The sequence below is a fragment of the Nanorana parkeri genome, unplaced genomic scaffold (assembly GCF_000935625.1).
Source record: "Nanorana parkeri isolate BGI_ZX_2015 unplaced genomic scaffold, ASM93562v1 scaffold513, whole genome shotgun sequence".
Taxonomy (NCBI): domain Eukaryota; kingdom Metazoa; phylum Chordata; class Amphibia; order Anura; family Dicroglossidae; genus Nanorana; species Nanorana parkeri.
The window spans coordinates 787856-815322 of NW_017306781.1; the positions used below are offsets into that span (position 1 = coordinate 787856).

A 27467-nucleotide genomic window follows, 5' to 3' on the forward strand; every position below is an offset into this window, starting at 1 on the left:
TCACGGGTCATGAAGTTTATGTATTGGATTTCACTACAAACAGCATGTAAGCACAACATTTTATGAGTCACCTGTGAAAAAATATTTTTGACATTGGCACGTCATTTTTACATGTAGTGAATGGCCACCATGACACATGAATGATTAATGTTAAACTAAAAATGACCAATTAAAACATTTTGACAGTTTCTATAATTTAAACATTAAGGTATTACTATTTATATAATATTTATGTGGCAGTTTTTTGGAGCAAATATGGTGAACTGATTGTGTTAAGAACACTGGGCAGTGTGGAGAATGAAATACAACCTCTGGTTCGTTGGCTTATATGGCTATTTTTATTAGAGAGTCCTGCAGTGAATTTAAAATGTTGTCAAATTTGGTGATCACATTATTACGTTATACAGTCATATACCACCTTTCAGGTTATAGCTTCAACTGCCTCTTAAGTTTTTGCTGCAGGTTCAAGAGTGTCTTACCTTCTTATATATCTCGTATATATCTCTAAATTGTACAAATGTGTGTATCATAAGGGAATTTGATTTCATTTGGCATGCATTTTTTCTCATGATGAATTTCAGGTCAGGCGTTAGGAGGCTAGGCTCACGGACCAAACAGTGCGTTCCAGAGCAGTCAGCGGTCGGGTGTGTGGCCGATCGCACTGCGGGTAGGGGGGTGTGGCTGCGGTGTCACTGACTTAAATGCACTGTCATGCCCCTCCCGCCCCTGCGATACAGTGCATTCCAGAGTCTGACCCTTGTGGAACGCACTGTTTGTGGTGTGAACCGGCCCTCAAACACTACCTGCTGGCTCACATATAGAATACTATATCTATATATTATTGTTTTATTCCTGAGCATATTAAATTAAAATATGTAAAAATAAACTACATATTCCCCTAAAGCAAGGGAGACTGCATGACAGCCAAGCAACTTGCATTGTTTCTGTAATGACATTTTTTAATTCTTAATTCCTTTAATTGCTAAGTCTAGCAATTTTGACTCTTGTCCATATTTGACATGTAAATGTTGTTTCGTTCCAAATGGCTATTCATACAAATTTCATTAAATTCAGATGCATCTAAGAGGGCTATTCACAGAGGAGCCGAAGGATCCAGCGGTAGCTTCGGCTGATCCTTCGGTTCTCTTCGGCCACCAGAGCCCTTCGGCCACCAGAGCCCCCGTACAGCAGCTGAAGGCGGCCGAGCGGCTCAGCCGAGCTGAAGGCATATGCTTCGGCTCTACTGAGCCGAAGTGACACCTGAAGCGGGGCGAACGGCCCGCTGAAGGCCGGCCTTTTCGCCCCGCAAATGACAGCTGGGCGGAGCCAGCCGCGATCTCACGGCTGGCTCCGCCCAGTTGTAATGACAGATCAGTGTCCCCAAATGACCTGGGGACGCTGAACTGTCAGTAAACAATAACAACTGGGCGGAGCCGGCCGTGACATCATTCATTGAGGATGTGATATCGTTGTTATTCATTGGCTGGGACCTGCTAGAAGACTCTAGCAGGTGCAGGCCAATAGGAAACATTTAAACAATAGTTTTTTTCTTTTTAAAAAAAATATATTTCTTTTTTTACATTTAATATTTACATTTTTAAAAATATTCTTTCAACTTTATTTTTTTTTCGACATCTTTCACTATTTGCTTTTCTGCTCTGTACCACGGAGGTACCGAACAGAATAACCGACTGCCATTTGGCCCCTATGTGAATAGGGGTGAACAGCAGCGAGCGAGCTGCCGGAGCTTCAGCTCAGCCCATCCAGATGCCTTAGGCAGCTTTGTGAATAACCCCCTAAATTTTCTAATTCAAACACGTCTGAATGTGAATAAATCCAAATGCACATCTAACCAAAATTCTGATCCGTCCGAATTTTGTTCAAAATGAAACTAAATCAAACATGTGACTGTTCTCTGGCCAATCAGATGCTTTTTTTGGGGCTGTTGGGGATTGCATTACAGGCATGTAACTTCCTGTTGTGGAGTAGAGAGAGTCGATGAGAGCATTAGGATAGCATACGATGTCAGAACTAAAATGACCAACAAAACCCCCCAAAAATAATTACGTTAATTTATAATTAAAGAACCCCATCCGAATTCATCCGAAATTAACATTCGGATGGTACAAAACATAAACTCGGACGGATCCGAAATCCTTATAACGAAACGAATCGAATTTCAGATCCGAAATCCAAAAATCAAAAGAAAAAAATCCGAATTGATCCAAAACTAAACACATTTTTTGGAAGGTTACAGGTTTTTATCTCCCTCTAGTGGTTAAATAGATCATCTCCAGAGAATGCTAATTACGGATCTATGCCAATGAGCATGGCCTATGAAAAAAAATAACAATATGTGCTGGGGGCATAAGTCAAGTATATGTATAAGTCGTTATACAAAACACAAGAGAATCAAAGAAGAGGCATAGATGTACCATGGGTAATCTGAAACCAATAATATTGGCACATTTATAACCTAAGCCAATGTTATCTGTCATGAAAAATAATTGCATACACTGTGTAATTGAATTCAACACTGCAATATCATTTAACTATACTTCCGACATGCTAGAACTAAGAGTGGAGATACACCAGCCTGTATTGCACAATCTAGGCACTAATAATAAGTTATATATTACACTACAATTGCTAATGTGACACATTTCAGGTACAGGATAATTATATGTTACCTGCTGTAACAGTATGTACATCGTAAATTATCATTAAGAAGCTGAATTGTGTATGGGCTGTGAAAAGACAAACCACCTAGCAGTGTATACAGTTACATCTCAAATTCCAACCAGCACTCTGAAATCCATATGAAAAGGTGAAATGTCACGTAATCACTTCAATAACTGCAATGTCATAACAACCTGAAAAAGAAAGTAGGGAATGGATTCTATAGGTTCTCTTTACTAAAGCATGCAGTATTGTCATTGCTGTGTGCTGTTTTCCCACTTTTATAGGTTTTAATGCACGAATCAGATAAATGTATCAATCTCTGCTGTGTCTTATATGCAAACGTCAAATTATAAAGATGATCAGACTGGTTTAAGTAATATTTTGTCAAGACAAATATGGCGGGTGCCATTGTCAATCACCTTCTGAAAATGCTACAGAACATTCTCAGCCATATATAGTTACTTATATAGATGTGTTATGTAATAATCATAGGAATACCAAAATCTGATCAGGTAAATATTAAAATAAAAATTCAAATTAAATGAGATTTTACAACTCCCAAAACATCGAAGGGGGCAGTAGGTGCACCATACAGCTGCTCCCTGATTGTTAGACCTCTCTAAACTCTCTCATAGAGGTCTTTATTTACAAAAAGGCAAATATTTCTCAATTTTTGACAGAGTGGGCAAGGTTCAATCAGGTTTTTATTGCTGTCTCTGCCCACAGTAGGGAGATTTCCCCCCCTGTCCTGGTAACCACCTACCTCTAGAAAATGAAGTGATGGGAAATCCACCCAGAGGAGGGGCTACACTGATCCAAAGCATACAAAAATTGTTTGGCGTTCCACTTTGAGCTTTAGCCTACTGATATTCAAGGTACATATATTGCTAGCAAAGTGTGCATATTCCTTGAACGGCTGGTTCAGAAGGGTATGTTTTATGCACGAGTGAAAGTTATTAGTTGCGTGAGTAAGTGGTTAAGGGTTACTGAGTAAGGGGAGTAAAGGTGCCCATACACTGCACGATTATCGTACGATAATCGTATGCGATCGGGTTTTCGTACGATAATCGAGCAGTGTGAACGGAGACGTGCGACCGTTTCTACTGTACGGTCGCACGTCTTCTGTCGAACCAGCATGTTCGAAAACCAGCCGGGAATCGTACGATTCTCGGCTGGTTAGAACGGTGCTCGGAAGATAAATGCTGAACGGGCCGGTGTGCGCACGCGCACACTGCCCGTTCAGCATTGCGGTCATCGGAAGCCCGCCCCTCAGGAGGGCGGGCTTGCGATGATCGAGAGTGCGATCTGCCTGTCCAAGATAGGCAGATCGTACGTTTTTTTAATCCCTTTACAACCATCGCAAGACTAAAGTCTTGCGATGGTTGTAGAGTGTATGGCCACCTTAAGTGTCACATATTGGATGTTTGTACAAGTCCAAATACAGTAATTGTATGATCATCTAAACATTAGGCTCCAGTAGTATGGCAAAGAAGAGAAAAACGTATATGTGAATGTATATACTTCTATTCCTCAACACAGGTGTTTTTTGTAGTCTGAAAAATCAGAGCCTCATTGTTTTAATGGTTGACCAAAAATGTTACTTTCTAAAGAGAAATGATTCTGCTTCCCATACGGTGACATGTTTTTGACCAAATTTTTTTAAAGCAGGGCCTACACTATCCTATCCTAACCTATTGAAGGGTACCATTGTTTTTCTAGTATTGCATGTGTTTGTGTGGGGCCTTATGCTATAACCTGTGAATTACTCGATGGTAATTTACTTGTGCGCATGATACAAGTGTACATCTAACAGTAATTTTTTGTTAGTGTAAGTTAGTGAATGTCAGTAAATGAAAGTATATGTTTGTCAGTTAATGCATGCTATGTATTACATTTTAGAGGTAAAGGTTGGGAGTTTAGTGAAGTTAAGAGATGGGGGGTTAAGTTTAAGGGGTTAGCGTGAATCTTTGTTTTGCCTATGCACAGATTCACAAAACTGCTATCCTTCTCAGCTACTTATCCTACCACTCTGTACAAGCTCAAATTCATACAGAACATCCAGAGAGCTAGGGACTCTCTCTCCACCTTCATTTGATAGCACTGGTGACTGATAATTGGTTGTGAATCACTGGCTCTCCATACTTGGATGGACCCTGTGTTTCGATTTCAATAATTTTTATAAATTGTTTCAAGCACAAACAACTAGCAAGAATACAATCCCAATTCCAATAAGTGTGCAAAATCTATATAAAAACGGAATCCAATGATTTGCAAACCTCATAAACTCATATTTTATTCACAATAGAAAAAAGAAAACATATAAAATGTTTAAAGTGAGAAAATGTACAATTTTAAGAAAAAAATTATGTAATTTTGAAATTGATGGCAGCAACACGTCTCAAAAAAGTTGGGACAGTTCCATGTTTACCACGGTGTAGCATCCTCTCTTCTTTTAACAACACTCTGTAAACGTCTGGGAACTGAGAAGACCAGTTGCTGGAATTTCTTGCCTGATATAGAATTCTAACTGCTCAACAGTCCTGGGTCTTTTTCGTATTTTACATTTCAAGATGTGCCAAATATTTTCAATCCGTGAAAGATCGGGACACTGACAAGCTAGTTAAGCACCCGGACTCTTCTACTATGAAGCCATGCTGTTGTTGTAGATGCAGTATGTGGTTCAGCATTGTCTTGCTGAAATATACAAGGCCTTCCCTGAAAAGACGTCACCTGGATAGGAGTATATACTGCTCTAGAACCTGGATAGATCTTCCAGCATTGATGGTTCCTTTCCAGATGTGCAACCTGCCCATTCCATATGCACTAATGCACCTTTATAAAATCAGAGATGCTTATTGAACTGTTTTTGAACTGAGGGCTGATAACAAGCCGGAAGGTCCCTCTCCTCTTTAGTCCAGAGGACATGGCTCCCATGGTTCCCAAAAAGAATGTGAAAATTGTCATTCTTTTGACAATAAAACAGTTTCCCACTTTGCGACAGACCATTTTAAATGAGCTTTGGCCCATAGAAGTTTGGGGAGTTTCTCGATCATCCCAGCCACATATGGCTTCTTCTTTACATGATAGAGCTTTAACTTCTATTTTTGCATGGCATCACGAGCTGTGTTCACAGACAGTGATTTCTGGAAGTATTCCTGAGCCCATGCAGTGATGTCCATCACAGAATCATGACTGTTTTTAATGCAGTGCCGTCGGAGAGCCCAAAGATCACAGGCATCCAATATTGTGTTTTAGCCTTGTCCCTTGTGCACAGAGATTTCTCCAGATTATTGATATCTTTTGATGATATTATGTACTGTGGAAAGTGATATATTTAAAGTCTTTGCAATTTTACATTGAGGAACATTATTCTGAAATTTTTTGATGCAGCTTTTCACAGATTGGTGAACCTTTGCCCATCTTTACTTCTGACACACTCTGACTCTCTAAGATGCTCTTTTTATACCCACTCATGTTACTGACCTGTTGCCAATTAACCTAATTAGTTGCAAAATGTTCTTCCAGCTCTTCCTTGTTAGTACCACTTACTTTGCCAGCATTTTGTTGCCCTGTCCCAACTTTTTTGACATGTGTTGCTGCCATCAATTTCAAAATTACCTCTTTTTTTTTTTAGTTTAAACATTTGTTATGTTTTCTATTTTCTCTTGTGAATAAAATATGGGTTTATGAGATTTGCAAATCATTGGATTCTATTTTTATATAGATTGTACACAGTGTCCCAACTGTTTTGGGATTGGGGTTTTACAATCCCAAAACAAGTTTGTAATTTGGTTTAGAATTATGACCACATGTGTTCTTTTCTTTGTGGTGGGTGAAGGCAGTTTTCTTGTCCGGAAGGAGACAGTTATATGCATATCCAATCCACTCCATGAGACTGAATGGAGCAGTGGAGGAGCAAAGGGAAGATGAGTATATGCAGCTGGGGGTGTATTCATTCAAATGTAGGACATTTGGGAAGATTTGCTGCAACCATTGCAGGAAAACTGTGAGGGGGAGGATGTTCACAATATGGCAATTCTTGTACTTTCCTAACTTGTAAAAAGAGTCCCCTGATCACTGGAATAATGTTTTATGTTTTCTAATGTTTGATGTGGTGTCCCTCATGCTATCACATAATACTTATCCAGGGCAACAAAATCCCTGTACACTGATTACAAGACTCTTTTTATATATAAGATCAAATGAAATGTACCTGTTTTACTTGCAGTGTCTCTCATGTTCAATTAGTTTTTGTCTGCACACATTTTTGTGCATGTGAGTCCTGTCTATTCATTTTTGACATTATAACATTAACATGTATTTCCTATTTTATATGTATATCAATATACAGTAAATCACACTGAATACTTGAAGTGTAAACATTTTAAACTAAAATCAAGGTCTGAAGCTGCCACTGGAGAAAGCTAAAAAACTAAGTTCATCATAAGCAGTAACAAAACAGTGATAACAACTCTTATGTCTAAAATTCAATAAATGTTTCCCTTCCATGTTTACCTGCAGGTCAGAGGGCAGACATTGCTAGTCGAGCTGAGAGCAGAGTGAGTACAGCCAGCAGCAGGTCCAGTCTTGTTTCCCGGCCTGGAACCCAACTAAGGCTCGAAGTGGATGAGGTACAAATATAACTGACAATTTCCTTACTTATGGAGACTGTTACTTTGGTGTTGTGGAATGTGTACAACTATTATGTCTATGATTAATGCACATACTGAACAAACATTATGGTTCTGCTTTACACTATTTCAAATGGAAGAAACAGTCATGCTACTTGTTAAACACTTATGGGTGTATATATAAACAATTCACAAAGCTATTTGTTCTTTAAAACTGTGAGTGTTTGTTCTCTGCGAATGGCAAAAATGAGCAATCTTAGTATATTTCCTTTCAAGTCGAAATGTAACATCAGGAAAATACTGCATTATAGCCACTAGAGGGAGCTGATTAGCAAAGGAATTCAGTATTTTCCTAATATGTATTACATTCTAATTATACTATAAAATATAAAAGACTGTTTATTTTTGACTCCATTCTCACAGAACGAACAGTATGAATGACTCTGGAAATTGTTTATAAATACACCCCTTAAAGTGGATGTATACAGAAATGTTAGCATAAACCAGACTTGCTGGCATGGATAAATGAAGAGAATTAGAAGGGCCGAAATGCTTATGATGCCTGGTGAAAATACATATGGGCTATCTACAGGACTGGCCACTTGTCTGAAAGCCTAGGCACTTGTTCATGTTATCTGTGGTGAAGGAGGCTCATAGTTCAGAATGGCTGCTCCCCCCCCCCTCCCCCCTTCAGTCTCCTTCAGCAGAGTTTATCTAAGCTAACATCTAGGCCTTCAGACCTGTAGCTAGCACTAAAGAAAGACTAAAGCAGCATTTTCTCTAGGAAAAGGTAAGAATTTTTCTTGTTGCTGCTCATTATTTTCCATACCAGCAAGACTGTTAACATATCTTTATGTTAGCATTTAAGTAGAGGTCCACTTTCTTTACATGGCTCTCTGGTAACAAAGTTAGCCTCACTCATAACATTAAACTTTGGTGGGTTTCCGGAGCCTATCTTGTTTTGTTGCTTTATTTTTTTAAATGACCCGGTCGCTTCCTCAGTGGCATAAATCTGAAAGTTCTATGCAAAATAAGAATACCAATACTCAACTTTGTTCAGTGTGCTGACATTTTTTTTTTGTAGAGCTCTAGGTGCCCTCTCTTTAGCATACCTACAGATGTGTCAAAATAAAGTGTCCCCCATTGTGCTTAGTGCTGTGCTGTCAATACAATATACAGTAGTGATACAAGGTTTGCCAAAAGGAACCACAGCGGCCAGCTTAGGACACGATATCTGACATATCTGGAAGTGTCAGATAACAGAGATTCCCATATTTCTGCAAGAGAGCGCAGTTTAAGAAACCTCCCACGGAAAAAGGGGTCTTTGAAAGGTAGTTTCAGATTAATTTTTTATTGAGGAAGCATTAGAGCCACCTTAAACTCATTCATTCTTTTATTTTAAGAAGACCTAATAGAAAAAAAGGATTGATGGATCTCCATGGAACATTCATAGAGCCCAAATTATTGGAATTGGGTAATCACATACTACTACTAATAATGAAGCCAAGACTATGCTGAATATCTTCAATGTCACTGCAAAAAAACGTGCAACCAGTGTCAACCAAGCCAGTGAGGTACCAGGTTGTATATACAGGATCAGGAGCCTTCACTTTTGAAATAAAAAGTCAGCAATGGTAGCTCCCAAATTCTTTCACCCCCCTATAAAACAGAATTTGTAGAAGAAGAACACTGGACTGGGGCAAAGGCTGCACCCATTTCCATCAATTTTTTTTCTTTTGTGACTCAATGTGAAAAATCATAGGAATTTAGGATATTAGCATATATTCACATGGATAGTAAAGTTATTTGTGTTATATGAAATATTTAAAATGTGTGATTTCAAAATCTGTGGTCAAAGAGGTAGCACATTAAAAGTGGCCCAATTATAAAGTGCTGTGTTTTCTTTTTTTCCCCCTGTTCTTATTTGAAAATTAAAAATATATTATGTAAGTTTCATCCCTTATGTTTTACCACGTAAAGCCCTTGTTATTTGCACTGCTTACTTTTCTAAAACATCATTATTGTGTGTTGCAGTTGGAGCATGTATTACGTGAGAAAACGAGGTCTGGTGGCTATTTCAGTCTCCGAAAACTGTTTAAAAACAACGATCCAGAGGGCAAAGGACAAGTGAGCAGGTTGGTGGGGTTTTAGCAAAAAACAATAAGATTGGGTGTAACTAGAAAAAATAGAGCAAATTTGTATGCCCCCCATGGAAAAAAACAATCAGCTATTTTACAGAACTCATTACTTTACAAGTAGCCATTTTACAAAGGGTAAAATGTGTCATTGTCCCCATTATGCTGAGGATCAGTGTAAATGCCTCCATTGGTTGTCATTGTCAGTGCTTCTGCTGCATTGGTGGTCAGTGGCAGTGCTTGTGTTATGTTGGTGGTAAATGTCCCCTTACATTGTTGGTCAGTGAGTCCCTCTTACAAAGTGTTACATCGGTGGTCAGTGTTAATCTCCCTCTTACAATGCGTTACATTGACGGTTACTATAAATGCCTCCATTGGTGCTCAGTATCAGTGGCCTGTTACATTGCTGACCAGCATTAGTGCATGTGCTACATTGGTGGTTAGTGTTAGTGCCTGTGTTACATTGGTGGTCAATGTCAATGTCCCCTTACACATTTCACTGTTTTACATTGGTGGTCAGTGTTGGTGCATGTGTTACATTTGTTGTACGTGTTAATTCCCCCTTATATTGGTGGTCTCCCTCTTACAAAGTGCAATGTGTTTCATTGGTGGTCAGTGTCTGTGTTTCCTTACATCTGTGGTCAGTGTCAGTGCCTCTGTTCCATTGCTAGTGAGTTAGCAATACCTCGGTTACATTGGTGGTCATTGAAAATGTCTCCTTTACATTGTTGGTCAGTGGGATTAAAAATGTCCCCTTAGAATTGTGGTATGTATGGGTAAAATGTCCATTTACATTGGTGTTCAAAAAGGGTAACCGTCCCCTATGTTAGTGTTCAGTGAGAAGTCACATTCCTTTTGATCTCACAAAAAGTGTGAGAAGAAGCCAGACTTTCTCTTCCCACTCTCTTATGCATTACTAAAAGAGCCAGGTACAAGGCCCTGTGGTCACCAGGATTTGCTGAACATAGTGGTACATGAACTCATCAGTCCTCTCCAATCATAGAAAATTTGTACATAACTTTGGATACTTCAGTGCTCTATCACAGAACAACAACAATGAATAAAAACCAAGAAAAATTTTCATAGCTCAAAAAAAATCAAAGCCTGAAGAGGCCAATAAAGATAGCCTAGGTTCATATTATAATAAATAAAGGTTTGAGTGAACAAGCAGCTGAAATAGGTGACTCAAAAATACTACCTTTATGATACAATGAAGTATGAGCAGTATAAGTTCATATTATTCTCAGTTGTCAGAATAACCTGGTGACATGATTCACATAGCTGTCTTATACTTACAGAGATGTTCTTCTTATGATGTTAACAAAATTCCTTGGAAGAATGATAAGCTCCAGACAATATCAGCAACTTCTTTTAAGGTAAGTGACAAGAAACCAATTAATATATACTGTATGTCACTTGTGAACTTTTTTGGTATATCTTAATCAACTCAGCCATCAGTTGTTATAGTTGTGAGTTTGTTTTTTATTATGGTTTCCATATTCATAAGTAGTCAAAACTGCATTAGTAGTGCCCCTGTTAAATTATATTTTACCTTTCAAAAACAAAGTTGTTTGCTTGCCATTAGTTTAGCTAACTCAGCAAAGTTAAAATACAAAACACCCAGTTTTTTTTATTAGGAACAGTAAAATATTGTATATAAGGTATAGTGTTCACTGGATAGTGCAGATCAACTTCTGATAATAACAAAGAGTTAAAATTGTACTTACAAACTCAGTTCTTGACTGACCGTTTACTCTGGTGGTGGTTAACTTTGCGGCTTTCTTAGTACAATTAACTACAATTTCTTAGTACAATTTTGTACCCAGAAACCACACATTTACAAAAACAGAAATTCAGATTTGATCCCCTATACACACATAAGGGATATGAGCTGCTGTAGATATAATGCTATCCACAAATGCACAAAATTGCATTAATTATTTTTTTAATGGTTTCATTAGAATTAGAATGTCATTTTAGGATACTTTTTCAATTAATCCACAAAATGCTTGCTTAGTTTTCAATTTTATTTATATAATAATAAAAATGACCACAATTTTCAAATACATTTTAATTTAAACTGTTTTTTTTTTTGTCCTAAAAGAACAATTAGGTATAATGTTTGATAACGCAACACATGCTACAACTTCAATAACATTTTCAAAACCTGTCTGATCATTTCCTTTTAATTTGACCTTATAACATACATCGGAAGCGGCTGAAAAATGCCTATTCAGAGCATTTATTTTCATAGGTCCAATTAGAATATTGAAATAATCAGGTGGATAAATTATATCAGACTAAAACATGTGTGATCATCATAAGGATATACTGTCTACATATTAATCTAGGGGGCTAAACATCATTTTACAATGTTGTGTGATAATAAAGCAGATGTAAATCGATGGGGGAGCCCTCCACACACCTTGCAGCAGTCCCGGCCAATAAAGCAGAAACTTTATTAATAAGTAGGGGTACTACAAAAGTAAAAAAAGTTTTCTTTTAAAAACGCATGTTCATTCCGCTTGGTGAATAATGTGAAGATGTGTGCTTCAACCATCCAATCATATGCAAGCAAAAATCCATTTTTTTTTATTTTTTATTTTCTTTAACACATGGTTGGGGCTGATTTATTAAAACTGGACCTAAGAAAAAGTTTGCATAAATATTTTAGACATTTTGGGGTGAATTCATGAGGTGAATTCACAAAAGCAACATATACTGTTTACTGTACACAGAAAATAAATAGACATGTGCACCAGCAAAAAATTTGTTTTGTTTTGATTCGGATTTTGCGATATTTCATATTTCGGGATTCGGCTCCAAAAGTCAATTCGTTTTGGGATTCGAATTCGGACGAAATTCGGTAGGGGTAGTCTGTACGAAAGTTTGTTTCGTTTTCGTTTCGTTCGTTCGTGGCAGCAAAGACATTTGAGAAAAAAAATGTCTTTTTTTTTCTCAAATGTCATTCTGCTGCAACGAAATTTCGTCCAACAAATGAAATTTCGTACAGACTACCACTAACGAATTTCGGAATCGGAGATTCGGATTCGTATACATTCGTTATATCTGTAATTCGGATTTTGGATACATCCGAATGTCTGAATTTCCGAAATTTCGTCCGAATTTCGATTTGGAACTAAACGAATTACACATGTCTAAAAATAAATATGTGTGCCGCTTAGTGGCTCAATCAGGTGCTAGAAATAATCATTTATAGTATATTTATGGTCACTGTGCTCTGTTTGTTGCTGTGGATAATTTTGACACTTGTAATTTGATTTTTGTATGTGATTGGCTGTTGTGTGTTGTTGTATTTTGTGGCAACAGTATTTATTTCTCATTATGGTTTAGACTGAAGCTTAATGAAAAGACTATAATTAAGTTTGAAGAGCTATATGCAGCAATAAGGGATCCAGTCCCATTAGGAAGACCTACATGGCTTGATCCCATTAACAGGAAAGCAGATGACAAAACTTCAATGACAGCATCCCAAGTCCACACACAATTGAAAATGAAGTACAAGTAAGTTTAACTACCTTCTGTCTGTCAGATGTTAATTACATGTGCACTTTAAGAACAGAATAACTGAGGGGATGTAATTTGGTATATGATTTATCGGGAAGAAAGGTTAGTATGTCAGCTGGATATAGACCTTAGGGGATGGTCAGGTCTGAAGACCACAAGAGCATGTATGTTCGAAGAGAAGGTAGGGCAGTTGGACAGCATATCTGGAGGTTAACACTGTGACGATAATGAGGTTTTAGTCTATTAATATTAACTATATCTAGCTAAAGCAAATGCAGTCTTTCATTGTAGCATGACTCAGGTCTCTTCAAATTCCAAAAAAAAGAGATCTGCTAATCTGCACCTGTAATCTGTATAGTTCTTAAGTGAAGCATTAAAACTTATTGTTATCTAGAGTTTCCCCTGTAACTAATGGGGATCAGCTTCAATTACATCTTTATGAACGGTGCCATAAACCGCTAATGCATTGAAATGCTTTTGCCCAGCTCAGCTAATTCCCTAATAAATTAGCAAGTAACAGCTTTAGATAAACGCCAGGGGGCCTGGTAGAGTTAATGACCCAGGTGACCCGGCATTCGCCCAAAAGTTACAATATGAACTACAATTCATAACTTGGAATTAGACAGTGATATTGTAAAATTAAGTGCACAAATAGCTGTGTCTCACTGAGACAGAAACAAACATACCAAAAACATATAGACTAAAATCCTCTAGGGCTGGACATGCGACATTTTGCCTCCTTGCCCAACCATCTTTCATATCTATGCTAAATTTGGTTTTGATTCAAAGCTCATGTCATGACACATCATATTATGAGACATCATAATTTAGGGGGTTGTCGGACCGTATTGAATATTAATACTCCACTATCCTCTTAGTTATGAATTTAACCATTTGGGAGAAGCAGAGGTGGAAATAGTAAAGGCTCGTCCCTCCTGCTCTTCCTCCCCGACCCCTAGGGCGTGTTTCAATGAACGGAAAAACGCGAAAAAAACAAGCTGAAAAACGAGCAGAAAAAATACGCCCAGGTGTGAACCCAGCCTTAAGGTGGGAAGGTGGGGAAGTGGGGTGCTAGTCTTACTTTTCTATAGCTATAACAAGATTCTCTCTAAGAATTAAAGTTAGTCATTTCCAATTCCTGCAAGATGATGGTTTCCATGCTATTTACAATTTGTAACTAAGTTTCTTCCTTAGTATTTATGGTTTCCTAAATAGTTTTGGTTTGGGATCTCAATCACTGCAGCATCTCACACATCACATAATCAAATAACATGTTTTAGCTGTGTTTTATACATCTGCTTGACAAACAGTTTTTCAAATACTATAATTGTTTCTTGAAAACCAGGTTTGCAGAACTTTCTGAGCTGATATCAGAGAAGACAACAGATGGAACTACAAGAATTTTACCTCCAGAATTTAGAGCTGTATTGACACAACTTGGCTTTCACCTGGATGATGCAGAGTTCAACAAACTTTTTAAAAGGTTTTATTAATTGTTTTTCAGCTTAGTGAATCTTTCAGTGTATCCATATCTTCATATACATGCATCTTTCTATGGTTAGGTTGTGCAGGTATGTTATGGATATCTGTCTTGTATTGTGTGTGATAGAAATCCTGAACTCAAAATGTGAAGATATGCTATCTTACCTGGAAATTTTTATTGTTTCTAATCACTAACCTGAAAATATCCCTTATTGTCTTGATCTTTTGCCCTGCCATGTGCCCGTGCTTTGAGCCTCATAGTTGTAAATCTGCTGTGTGAGGTCATCTGCACTGCTGCCTCTTACTGCTCATGAGATTTGGAGTGAGAATTGGTGATGCCACTATTGTGCTGTTCACTTGCTGGAGAGGAAGTTGTACCTGAGGATCTGCAGTGCATGAATCTTCATGCCATTGCTGCATTCACTCTGTGATCTGTGCTTTCTTATCCTCTGTTGCTGGCGCTTTATCATCAAGAGGGCGCCCTAACATCAGGAAGGAAAGACCTTTATCGAGTTGGCTATCTCAGTTTGGAACGAGGCATGGTAAATCAGTAATGGGAAAAAGATCAGCCTTTGGGAGCGTACAGGCAATACTGGTAGCTAGTTCTTTACCCTTTGCTTGTCTTGTTTGGGCACAACTCCCGCACTTCAGGTCCTCTTTAAGGGAAGAAGCATTCAACACATAGAATAAGTTTGCAATTTTTAAATTGTAACAGGGAAAATAGATCAACTTTATATTATGGAATAAAAAATAGAGATAATCCATAGCTGATAAATGATTTATATTTGAACAAACAAGCACTCTCTTAGCACTTAAAACAATGAATTGCATGTATTGCATCTGTGGTGCTTGTATGTTTTTTTTTATTATACTTACATGTTACCATGATTTTATTCTGTTAGGTATGATGTGGATGGAACTGGTGTAATTAAAGGAGACTTACTGATGAAAAGACTTGGGAATGAAATCCAAAATCAGTCTTCTAGAAATGTAAATAAGAGAGGTAAAGTAAAAACAATGGCTGGGTGTGTTTAAAGGAAATGTACCAACTGTTCATCTCTTCAAAAATATGATCAGCTTGCTGCTAATGATAGTATCAATGTGTGTTAATGTATTTTAAAAAAACCCAACTATGTTTCTGTGGTCAGCTTGTAATTATATATAAAAATATGGGACAATCCTTACATATGCAGGCTCTGTTCTAGCTTTTTAGTGGTTCACAATGGTTGTGTTTACTACTCCTTCTTACAAGGGCCAGTTGGTTTGCTATAAGAACAACACTTATGGCCATGTCCCACTAGACACCAACAACAGAATCTCTATGCAGAGCACGGTAAATAGACACCTAGTTCCATATGTCACTCTCCCACTGTCCAGATGAGCTAGCCATCGCTGGTGAGTAACATACTGGACATACTGCAGCAGTGGCGGACGTAAGGATCAAAGGGTCCTGGTGCAAGATTTTTTTTCCCCCCCCCCCCCCGGTCTTACAATGCCCATACTGGCCAACTGACCATTTGAAAGCCCGCAATGGCCACCTGAGAGCAGAAAAACAAGCTCAGGACTCCCACTGATTCTGCAATATGTTGACTTTATAATAATCTCATTATATTACAGTGTAATAATAATAGAAATAAAGTGCACAATAAATGCGCTTGAAACATCCCTATCTGCTATAGAGGACTACAACTCCCAGCAATACTTTATACGGCAATGGAGAATGGCTTTAGCTATAGATATTTTATACAGCATTTGCATTTCTGCATTGCCGTATAAAGTTCTGCTGGACGTTGTAGTCCTCTATAGCCATTACCATTCTGCCTTTCTGTATAAAGTATTGTTATACAGATTTATAAATAAATGCAGAACAATTCCATCAGTTACAGAGGGTTACAAACAATGTGACTTAAGGCTCTGAAATCCAGTGTCTGCTGCTCGTTCCTCCTGGCCGAGGCCCCAGCGCTGCCCCAGAGTGTGCCTGCAGGCTGATATGATTTCTCCTCCCACCAGCGCTCTTCTCACTGCTGGGCTCCCGCCGCCATCTCTTGCAATTGTCCTGGAGCAGCTGGGGCCCCAGCCTCCTCCGCCGCTGCTGGGGCCCGGCCTCCTCTGATGCAGCCCGGCACTGCGGGGGCCCGGCCCAGCCGCCTCCACCTCTTGTGCCACCTGTACTGCCGATACCCATGTAAGGGTCCCAGGCCCCCCACATGAGTATCGGTCGTCGTCCCCTGATGCCCTGCTCTCCAGCCCCTGCTACCTGATTGCCCACTCTGTCTCCTGCAGCCCTTCTGCTCCTGGTCACTGGAAAGGCAGAGCCCGCACTGAGGCATGTACAGAGCACCCAGGACCAGGCAAAGCAATTGCATGACTGAAGGGATGCCGGGAATGTTTGATAAAACATCCACTTCACTGAAAAACATTATTTGTCAGTAACATCGTCACCCATGTTTTAGCAAAGAGGACATCTCCGGCATCCCTTTAGACGGGCTTGTTCCATGCCCGTCTCTGAATGATTTAAAGCCCAGCATACAGTAGTGATAGCTGTACAGATTCTTCTCCCCTTGGCCGCTCTGTGGCTGCAGCGGCTGAGGAGGAGAAGAATGTGTGCAGCTGTCACTACTGTATGCCGGCTTCACTGATCGAGTGCGGCGATCACTCTTCTCAGCTCTCTCTTCTCAATGAGAAGAGTGATTGCCGCTGTTTTCAAAGGGCACCGGCTCAGTTCCCCTGCAAGTGTCCCTCCCTACAGGACCTCAGTGGGCCCCTAAACTGCCTTGGGCCGCCGGTAGTTCCCGCCCCTGTACTGCAGTGCTTCCGTAAAATGACAAAGCCTCACTCATGCAAACAGTGAGGGAGGGACATGTGGAACCAGGTGAGTATTTACTCTGCATTGCCTACCTTTCTCTGTGGAGTCATCACCAGTGACAGGATCTCTACTGTGGACCTAGAGAGAATAAAAAAATAAGTTAAATTTTTGTTTATATTTCTATCCTGTATCTCATTAGAATCTTCAAGAGAAATGTCGCAAGCAGAGCTGGAAAGGAAGGCCTCACTCAACATTGAGAGATGGCTGAAGGATAAATTCAGAGAGGGGTTCCGAAGCATGAAAGGAGAATTTGAGAAGTGTGACCCTCACCAAATTGGCAAGGTGGGCCAAATAGGACGTAAAAACAAAGTTTGACTACCTTTTTTTTTTTAAACACAAATGACAAAAACTTTCATGTAGATGCTCCAACAAGGCAGCCATTCTGGTTACCATAGGCCCTGAACATTACTTTTGGTCCTTTCCAAACGATGAGATCTGGATTTTTTATTCTAGATATTCTTTTGTTTTAAAAGTCATTTTGGCAGATCGATGGTATCTAACAACAATTCTTGTTGTGCATGGAAATTAGATACTGTTCTTCATCACTACATGGACTGATGTATCTCTATCTGGTGTAGCCTAATGTGATGTCCTTAATACTATTCTTACCTTATACATTTTAACATGTCACTTAAGCATATATATTGTTTGCTCAACCATTCACTTCTCCAGTGCAATACCTGAAAATCTAATTGTTACTTTGATATTAATTATCGAAGTGCTATTATCTTTTTGTGAAACTAAATAGATGTGGCCTATATATGTATAATTCATATAATATATATTCATGCGGCCTCTTCAAGATTAATGCCATTCAGCTCGACTAGGGATGCACCGATACCACTTTTTTGGGTCTGAGTACGAGTACCGATACAGCTCGACCCATTGTTTATTTGAGTTTGACATGCCTGACATAGAACATACTATATATAATTCATTGATGAATATATGAGCACAATAATCTTAAGAAATCCCTTTTTATGATTTAACAATAACACACTTCCGCCAGTACAGCAATAATGCAGAATCATAAGGGGATATTTTGTGTTAGAAGATCTTACACAATCAGATGTGGTCTGGTGGTATATGAAGTGGTAGGGGTGTCTCCTCAAATACTAATAATAGAGATTGTTTAGTGTAGTCTATTCACCGAATGTTGACTATGCAGTGCAACAAAGAATTAAGAGGAAACCCTCAAAGAAATGAAAGAAGTACTGTGTGTAAATAGTGTGCAGTTTGTAATTGAAATGGATAAATCAGTATAGCTAAGATTGAGACTGCTGGAATTCTAATACAGTGTGACACCCTTTTGCCTTTGTATAGGTTGAGAAGGAGGATTTTATCACCGTGTTGGAGAAGTTCGATTTAAAACTTAAAGAGGAGCACTTCAACCTTTTCCTGGCAAGATGTGGCCTAGATAACTCCCTGACAGGGATCAGCTACATGGACTTTCTTAAGAATTTCCAAGACCGCAGTGAAAAAGGGATCACGCACAAAATACTCTCCAACCCAAAACACAGGTCGGAGCAGTTATTATAGAAACTTTGAGAATTTTTGAAAGATATGTATTGGTCTATATGACCAATGATCTATATGTTGATGGCAATTTATTCATTTTTTTCATGCTTTAACAAAAATATTACGCTCACTTAAAATGTTGCCCACTAGGTGGTGATAAAGACTACTTTACTAACATACTGACAAAATGACTCTCTCAGTTTAAAGGAAACCTGTACTGAAGAAGTATGGAGACTGTCGTGATGTTAGTTACATAGTATTTGAGGTTGAATAAAGACACAGGTCCATCAAGTTCCACCTTTATGTGCAAGTGTGTGTTTAGTGCGTGCATGTGTGTATGTGAGTCTCTGTGTGGTCCTAGGTTTTTAAGTGTACCTGTACTCCTGTATTTTACGGTCTCTGAGGATTGGTTTTTAAATGATTCAATACACTCTGCTGATACCACTGTTTGTGGCAGAGAGTTTCAAAATTGAACCACTCTGACTGAGAAGAAGCCCCTACACCCTTTGTGGTTAAATCTTTTCTCTACCAATTTTAGGTGGTGGCCTCTAGTCCGTGTTAGTAAGTTTACTGTAAAAAGTTTACTGCTGATGTTGCCATCACCACTAAACATTTTGTACATTAAAATCATGTCCCCTCTTAGGTCCCTCACTTCAAGCGTGAACAAGTCCAAATTTAGCAACCTTGTTTCATAGCTTTGATCCTCCAGCCCCTTAATTAGTTTAGTTGCCCTTCTCTGGACTCTCTCCAGCTCCCAGACATCCTTTCTGTTGATTGGGGACCAAAACTGAACCGCATATTCAAGATGAGGCCGAACCAACAATCTATAAAGTGGCAAAATTATCACTTTGTCTCTACGGTACATTCCCTTTTTAATACAAGACAGTACTCTGCTTGCTTTGTCTGCCGCAGCCTGGCATTGCAAGCTATTATTCAATCTGATGTCCACTATGACACCCAAATCTTTTTCCATTTCTGACTTCCCTAGTGGAGTTCCCATTAATGTGTATTCTGCTTGCTTGTTTTTAACCCCAAAGTGCATTACTTTACATTTATTAACATTGCACCTCATCTGCCAAATAGTTGCCCACTTCCCTATTTAATCCAGGTCCTCCTGTAATGTTATAATTTCTAAGCTCGTGTCTATTACCCTCCCAATTTTAGTATCATCTGCAAACACAGAAACATGGCTATTACCACCCTCCCCAATATCATTAATAAACAGGTTAAACAGTTTGGTGCCTAGTACAGAACCCTGGGGCACGCCACTCCCGACTTTAGACCAATCTGAAAAACAGCCATTTTCTCTCTGGACACGTTCATGTAGCCAGTTCTCTATCCATGTGAACACCATTTCATCAATGCCCATAGATTTCAGCTTGTACTGTATATTGAGTGTTTATGTGGTACTGTGTCAAATGCTTTTGCAAAATCCAGGTACACCACATCCACCAGCTTTCCTTTATCCAGATCTCTACTCAAATGTTGACCTCCTTTTTTTGTAAATACTAGTTCCCTGACTGTCATGATGATCTAATAGTTACAGAATTTTCTGGGTCATTGACCAGGAAGAAGTGTGCGGATTAGGAGTTCTGACTTCACTCTTGTATTCATAAACTAAACAGTTACTGTGCCACAAAATGACAGTCTCACAAACTCACAAACTTTAAAATAAAGGATCATAAGAAACATTTTTTTATTATTTTATCACATATGATTTTCTGCACACAGAAACAGCTAACACTTTTTCTGATCCTACAATAAATTAGAACTTTATTAAAACAGTTGGTGGGCAAACTGCTACCAGCAACTGTAAATACAATAAAAACCTTGGTAAGAAGTATGTAATATACAACAAAGAGTGTGCAAGTCAGGAATACAACATGGCGTATAGAGTACATAGGTTAGGAATACAGCATAGCATATTGAGTGCAGGGGTTGGGAATACCACTTAGTGTATAGTGTTGCAGGTCATGAATACAGCATGGCAAAAAGAGCGCAGGGGCCAGGAATTTGGAGTATAGACTGTGTGTTTCAGGAATACAACATAACCTAGAATGCATGGGTCAGGAAAACAACATGGCAGAACATAACAGGTTGACCACCACATTCAATGCTTTCTTCTTTTGATTCTGTTAACACAATGGAGATTGCTAAACTTTTTTCTGAGGTTCACCTAACCTCTTCCCCTTTGCTGTATCCTACAGTCTCTAATTCACATCACCAATCTCTCCCTTTCCACTGGCATCTTCCCACCCCTCTAAAACAGGCACTGATCTGTCCCATATTCAAAAAAGCCCTCACTGTCCCACACCAGTTGAACAACTTATGACCTATCTCCTTGCTCCTGCTCACCTCCGACTCCTCGAACACCTTGTCTATAACTGACCTATTACAGGCTGGCTTCTGCGCACAGCACTCAACTAAAACTCACTAATGCTAAACTGCTAAAAACAATTGACACTACTTCTGGCTCTCCTCATAACAATCTCTGTGCACCTTCAATGTCACCTACAACTCTATCTCCTCCTCTCCTTTTTTCTGTAGTGGTTGCCTAAGGTTCTGTCCCCTTTTATTCTCTATATACACTATGGGTTGATGACCCATGGAGGAGGATTCCAATACCGCGGCTTCCAAAACCATATGTACACTGACAACATCCAAAATCCAAATGTATCACTCTGCTCCTCAGCTCACCCCTTCAGTCTTGTCATTAATCTCTAGTCTTACTGACATATTATTGTGGATGTGGATCTTCAAAAACTGAGCTTATAATATCCCTCCCTCGCTGTTTGCTGTGTCCCCTTCTCTGACTTTCTGACTTCTCCTTCGAGAACAGTAACACAACTATCAGTCCCTTAGCTCATGCCAGGGTGCTAAGTGTAATCCTGGCCTCTCTTTCCGGCCCTGCATCTAGAGGTTAACATTTCCAAAATGTGCCCCTTCTTAACAAATTACACCGCAAAGCTACTAATTTATCGTCTTGTAACCTCTTGCTTCAACTATTGCAACTACCTTCTCGTTGGCTTACATTTACACAGGCTATTGCCTTCTTCAGTTTACCACCTTAACAACCTTTCTGTGGCTGCCACTCCTATATGCCAAACCCTCCACTGGCTTTCAGTAGCCATAAAAAAAATTCGGCTACATCACTGACCTCATCTCAAAATATCACCTAAACTGTCCATGCCGCTTCTTCCAAGACCTTCCGCTCTCTAGCTCCCTCATCACTTCCTCCCATGTTCCCCTCCAGGATTTTTGCAGGGTCTCTTTCATCCTCTGGAACTCCTTACACCAATCTCTCCAGTTATCTCTGTCTGCGTTTATGTGATCCATGAATACTCACTTCTTCAGGGAAGCCTATTCTGCCACCTAAAAACTGTATTCCTACTTTCTTCATCAGCTGATACCTCACAGTTATTACCTTTTTGTATCACTTGACCTTCCCTTTTGGACAGGTGGGCCCAGGGAAGCTGCCCCATTTGTGCTAAAGTATAAGGTGGTCCTGGCTGCAAAAACCCATACCCCCTGCATTGTTTTATGCTGAAGTCTACTGTTGACACAGGGGGTTTTATACAGGGTCTGTAACTAGTTTTTAAAGTAAGCACAATTTGCTACTTATGAAGACTGTACAATTGTAAGTAAAATAGATACAAGCTGATGGTTGGCAATTATTTTTATAAATGTCATAACAATTTTTTTTTTGTGACTGAAGTTCTTCCATTTTGGAAATAATGTCTATTGCTTCCAGGTTTCATCGTGAAGGAGCCATTAGCCCTGTGTCTACTCTAACAGCAGTGGAAGCCAGGCTGGCAAACCTCTTCCAGTCAGACTTCTTGGCACTACTTGCGACATTTGAGTAAGTTTAATTTTTTACAATTTTCATTTAAAGTTACATTTTTTACAATAATTATACAATATGGCCTCTGCCACAGAGGCTGTACACGGCAAAAAATCAGTAAAAAGCTGCGGCATGGATCACAGGTGTGTGTGTGTGATCAACTGCAGTCAGAAAGCCTGTACAAATCAATGATAAGCTTACAGGAATTGCGGCTGTTTGCATGTAACCGCATGCCGAGTGGTTACATGCGGCTAGGGACAGATGGATGTTCAGGTATGCAGGCAGGATGCATCCAGGGATAGGGAATAGTTAAGACCCACCACACCAGGATGTAAGAGGCGATCTCTTCAAAGTGAGGGGAATTACACTATAAGTCCCCATTTACACCTGAGTGCTTCGTGTACGCACGTCAAACGCGCAACAAAATGCACACTTTGACGTGCATTTGCGAAACACATAAAAAGTGCTAAACACAATTTCTGTGCCATTACCAGGTAATGGCACCCCAAACCCAGCTGGGTGAATGCGCAAAAGTGGAGGAGAAAAACATAGAATGCATGTTGCATATTTTGCTAAATGCACTTCTTTTCCACATTTGTTGCGTGTTCAGAACACCATTAAAATCAATGAGGGCACACAGCAAGCGTGGAAAACAAATGCTCACAAACACACAAGAATATGACACGCATTCCCGCTATGCTCAGGTGTATATGGGGCCTTAGTCTTCATTCACACGGGGTGTTCTGGCAGGAATGCCAGGTGTTCCCGTTCAGATGCGGCCATTGTACACATTGAAGTAAATGACATGGTGACAGTCATCTATTCCAAAATTAATGTAATTGATTGGAAAACTGGGCTTCTGCTACAAAATTAAGATACATTATAATGTTTTTTTCTCTCATGGCTTGTTCACATCAAAATACATATACATGGTACTGTCAGTCCACACAAAGCTCTTATTTTTGTTATGGGTGAAGCCTGATAGGTAAAGTCAACCCTTGACATTCTATGTATTTTAGGGTACCCCAACAGAGAGATACCCCTATCATACCTTTAGGTTGTTTATGTCCACCTGGTAGCTCTGGGTGTTCGCTTCCACCTCTGCATGTTACAGCACCTCCTGTTGTATATTTCATTATATCAAATAAATTAAAATTGCAATATGGACAGTGGTGGCTTCTCATAATGGCAGCAGGTACGTATATACTGTCAGGCGGTTTAAAATATATTTAAAGCTGAAACATATTTTAAGCTATGGAAAGACTGTGTAAAGGATAGAATCTCTGTCAGGTAATTATTTCCTGTTGAAAGTGCCTGCTGCACACCATACAGCATTGTGACCTATGTAGATAAGATCGGTGCTCAAACCTCAGAGATGTGTAGATAGGTCGCCAGCCTCCAAAATGCAAAGAAAAAAAGCATCTATTGCAAATAACATTACAGTGATGCCTTGAGAAAGGGACCCTGCGCAGCCCCGAAACGCTGGCAGTTTTGATCTATGTGACGTTATTTGCAATAAGCATTATATTTTTCGCATTTTGTAGTGCTGGTGACATTTCTTTACATCTCTGAGGTATTTATTATGTTTGTCAGTGTCTCCACAGGAGAATTCCACCCTCACAATTGGTCCCGGTGATCCTTGTCTCCTGTAGAGAAAGGGATGGGAAATCCAACATTGTTGAGTTGTCACAGAAACAGGAGGTAAAAGTAAATCTTCCAATGAGGAAACCTTTTCTGGTTACAACTCAGGCCCCATTCACACGGGGCATTCTGGAACTGCTGCGGTAAGAATCTATGTATTCCTGCATCAGGAAACCCAGGTGTTCTGTTTAGATGCGGCCGCTGTACCCATTCAAATTAATGACAGGATGACAGGGGCTGCATCTGTAAGCGGCAGTCTGCATGTAATCGTACACACATACAGCATTGCCCTGTGTTGTACCGCACTAGACAGATCACCACAAGACATATAGAAAACAATTGTTTTCTATGTGTCCCATTCACACCACAACATGGGTGTGAAGGGGCGCTGTTCTGTGCTAAAATGCAAACATGCCACTACAAATTGACGGAGACCTGAATGGAGTTAACACATTGTACACGCCAAATACACAAATACATATATATAAAATGTAAACAGTGACAGCTCTGGCAGTGTGATACGACGCCGCACACTACCAGAGCTATCACAGTGCACTAGTCTGTCCGCTGAATCGCAGCACTTTAGTGGACAGACTAGTATTAAAATGCATGCTGAGTATTTTATTCTCATATTAACAAAACAAGTTTTTGTTATGGGTTATAAAATTAAAAAAGATATCTGATACAATAAACCCAACAATAGAAATCCTTGGCTTGCCTGCAGCCAGGTCAAAGGATACATATCGAAGTAAACAACTCCAAAGTATGAATGATCTGGATATACTATATATTACTAACAATCTGACTCACTTTCCCTTTTTCCCCAGAAAAATTGATAAATACAACAGAAATGTGATCAGCCAGCAGGAATTTCGAGCTGCAATAGAAAGCAGGTAGGTTCACTGAGACTGAATATCACAAATATAATTCACATATAATTCAGATTGTATCTCCCTCTGTGTTCTCTGACTGTATTTTATTATCCACCATGGCCGGCCATTTAATGATTGTTTTTTCTTGTTCTGCTCAAGAGAAAATGCTCAATTCATGGATGTGGGTTTTACCCTCACTGGGCTATTGTATTCTGACAGCCGTGGGTGTGAGGCTATCAGAATACCCGAACGGTGACTGCAAATGATTTGTCAAAGTTACTGTTCGGCTGAGAACTTTCAGTTTGCCCCTTCAACAAAAGTCAATTGGAAAATCATCTTTTGTTGAACGTAAGGGTGCCGACTCAGCCACACATTAGCCAAAGACTAGGTCAAAATTCAACCAGTTTGTGGCCGGCCTTTCTCTTCACAGGCTCACTGTTAGTTACAAGCTTCTCTGAAGTCTACCGACTGTTCTTATAGGTAGATAGTTCTTATAACTTCATTTCTGTACATGGGGAGGCTTCCACAGGTCCCCGCATTTCTGAGATATTGCTAAAGTGAGGTCACTGAAAGTCAGCAGAAAGGACTACGTGTTTGATATATTAATGTAATAGAGACTCTTCACATAGCAAAGTAAATGGTTACTTAGCTTAGTTAATAAGATGAAGCTGCTTTCGCTTCAACCATCCAATTTTGTGCAAGCTATTTTGTTTTCATTTCTCTTGATTGGGTAGTCAGCTAAGCTAAGAGAACATTCAGTTTGCTACGTGAACATTTAGAGGCTGATTTCCTCAAGGGGTTGAGAATCTTTACGCAAACCAAATGTGTGACTATTCACTTCAATTATCCAAACATGTGCATGTGAGTACTAAATCATGTGCAGATGCTTTTCACATAATTGGATAACTGAAGTGAAAATAATCACCAATTATTTTAGTGAAAGTTCTCGACTCCTTTAGTAAATCAGCCCAGCACTCTCCTAAAGGTCTCTATTGTTTAGTAAATCAGTCTCCTTGCTTGGAAGGTCCTGGCTCATATGTGATGATATGATTGTATGGTCAAAGTCAAAGTTAGTTAAATGGCTTTTCTACTTTAGATACTTAAGTATATAATTTGTTCTATATAACACTTAGGGTCACCATATAAGTTACAATCAGACCACACAATCTTTGTATAATCAAAATCAGTGTTACCAAAACTATATAATGCAAGGACCTAATTTGTCTAATCACTCTGTGTGCAGTCAGGCAGACTCTTGCACTATGTAGTTGTTAGTAGATTCCACAATCAAGTTGTGTGTAGTGTAGTGTGTAGTGAGCTTTAGGATGCAAATCCCTGGAGGATTTTTCATGTTATCACTCACCAATAATTAACCACCATTTCTTTGGTGTGCACCTTGTGTGTTGTTGGGTAGAAATAGTATTGAAATTGAAACAGATCAAGATTTCAAGCTAAGCTTTAGGGCTTGTTGACATATCATATACACTGAGCTGCATCTTTCTGCACACCACCACCATGTATGGTATGAACAGGGCACATAGAGAACAAGTGTTCATACCTTACATGTGCGGTGGTATGCAGAAAAACACAGCTCAACGGGCATGGCGTGAGCAAGTCCTTTGACTGTGGGCCTGATTTACTAAACTGTGTATGGAGACTGAATTCAGTGTGTTCACATCAAACATCCAGACATGAGCAACAGAAGGTCCACTTTATTTATTTGCCCTGCACATCAATGGATCTTTATTGATACTTAATTTTACAGCAGTAATGCCACACTTTAATAAATCAGGATCATCACCCTGCTACAGCATGATGTTATACAGATAAATCATCAATTAATAGATTGGTTGGGACTCGGGAGTGACATATTGAAGGAGGTCACTAAAGGTGGCCATACACTTTACAACCCTCGCAAGACTTTTGTCTTGCGAGGGTTGTAAAGTAATTTAAAAAACGTACAATCTGCCCATCTTGGACAGGCAGATCGTACTTGCGATCATCGCAAGCCTGCTCCCCTGAGGGGCGGGCTTCCGATGACTGCAATGAGGGGCGGGCTTCCGATGACTGCAAACGGGCAGTGTGCGCGTGCGCACACCGGCCCGTTCGGCAGTTGTCGAACAAGCAGGCTACTAACTTCCCGAGAATTGTACGACTCTCGGCGGGTTTTCCAGCCTGCTTCTTCGACGGAAGACGTGTGACCGTACAGTAGAAACGGTCGCACGTCTTCCATACACTTTGCGATTATCGTATGATCGCGGGATTTCCCGC

General features: G+C 39.5%; 2 protein-coding genes across 2 annotated transcripts in view; both read left to right on the top strand.

The window, feature by feature from the left end:
- LOC108790920 (EF-hand calcium-binding domain-containing protein 6-like) overlaps positions 1-25654 on the top strand; it is a 28845-nt gene extending 3191 nt beyond the window's left edge. Inside the window, exons 2-12 of the mRNA XM_018561281.1 lie at positions 7204-7313; positions 9348-9448; positions 10747-10824; positions 12803-12973; positions 14322-14459; positions 15361-15461; positions 17464-17606; positions 18648-18844; positions 22594-22701; positions 25152-25217; positions 25627-25654. Of these exons, the coding sequence (XP_018416783.1) occupies positions 7204-7313; positions 9348-9448; positions 10747-10824; positions 12803-12973; positions 14322-14459; positions 15361-15461; positions 17464-17606; positions 18648-18844; positions 22594-22701; positions 25152-25217; positions 25627-25654 (1241 nt within the window). The remainder of the gene's footprint in view (positions 1-7203; positions 7314-9347; positions 9449-10746; positions 10825-12802; positions 12974-14321; positions 14460-15360; positions 15462-17463; positions 17607-18647; positions 18845-22593; positions 22702-25151; positions 25218-25626) is intronic.
- A 1143-nt stretch (positions 25655-26797) lies between these two features.
- The window catches only part of LOC108790921 (EF-hand calcium-binding domain-containing protein 6-like), a 34528-nt gene continuing 33858 nt past the window's right edge, over positions 26798-27467 (top strand). Inside the window, exon 1 of the mRNA XM_018561283.1 lies at positions 26798-26802. Coding sequence (XP_018416785.1) covers positions 26798-26802 — 5 coding nt within the window. The remainder of the gene's footprint in view (positions 26803-27467) is intronic.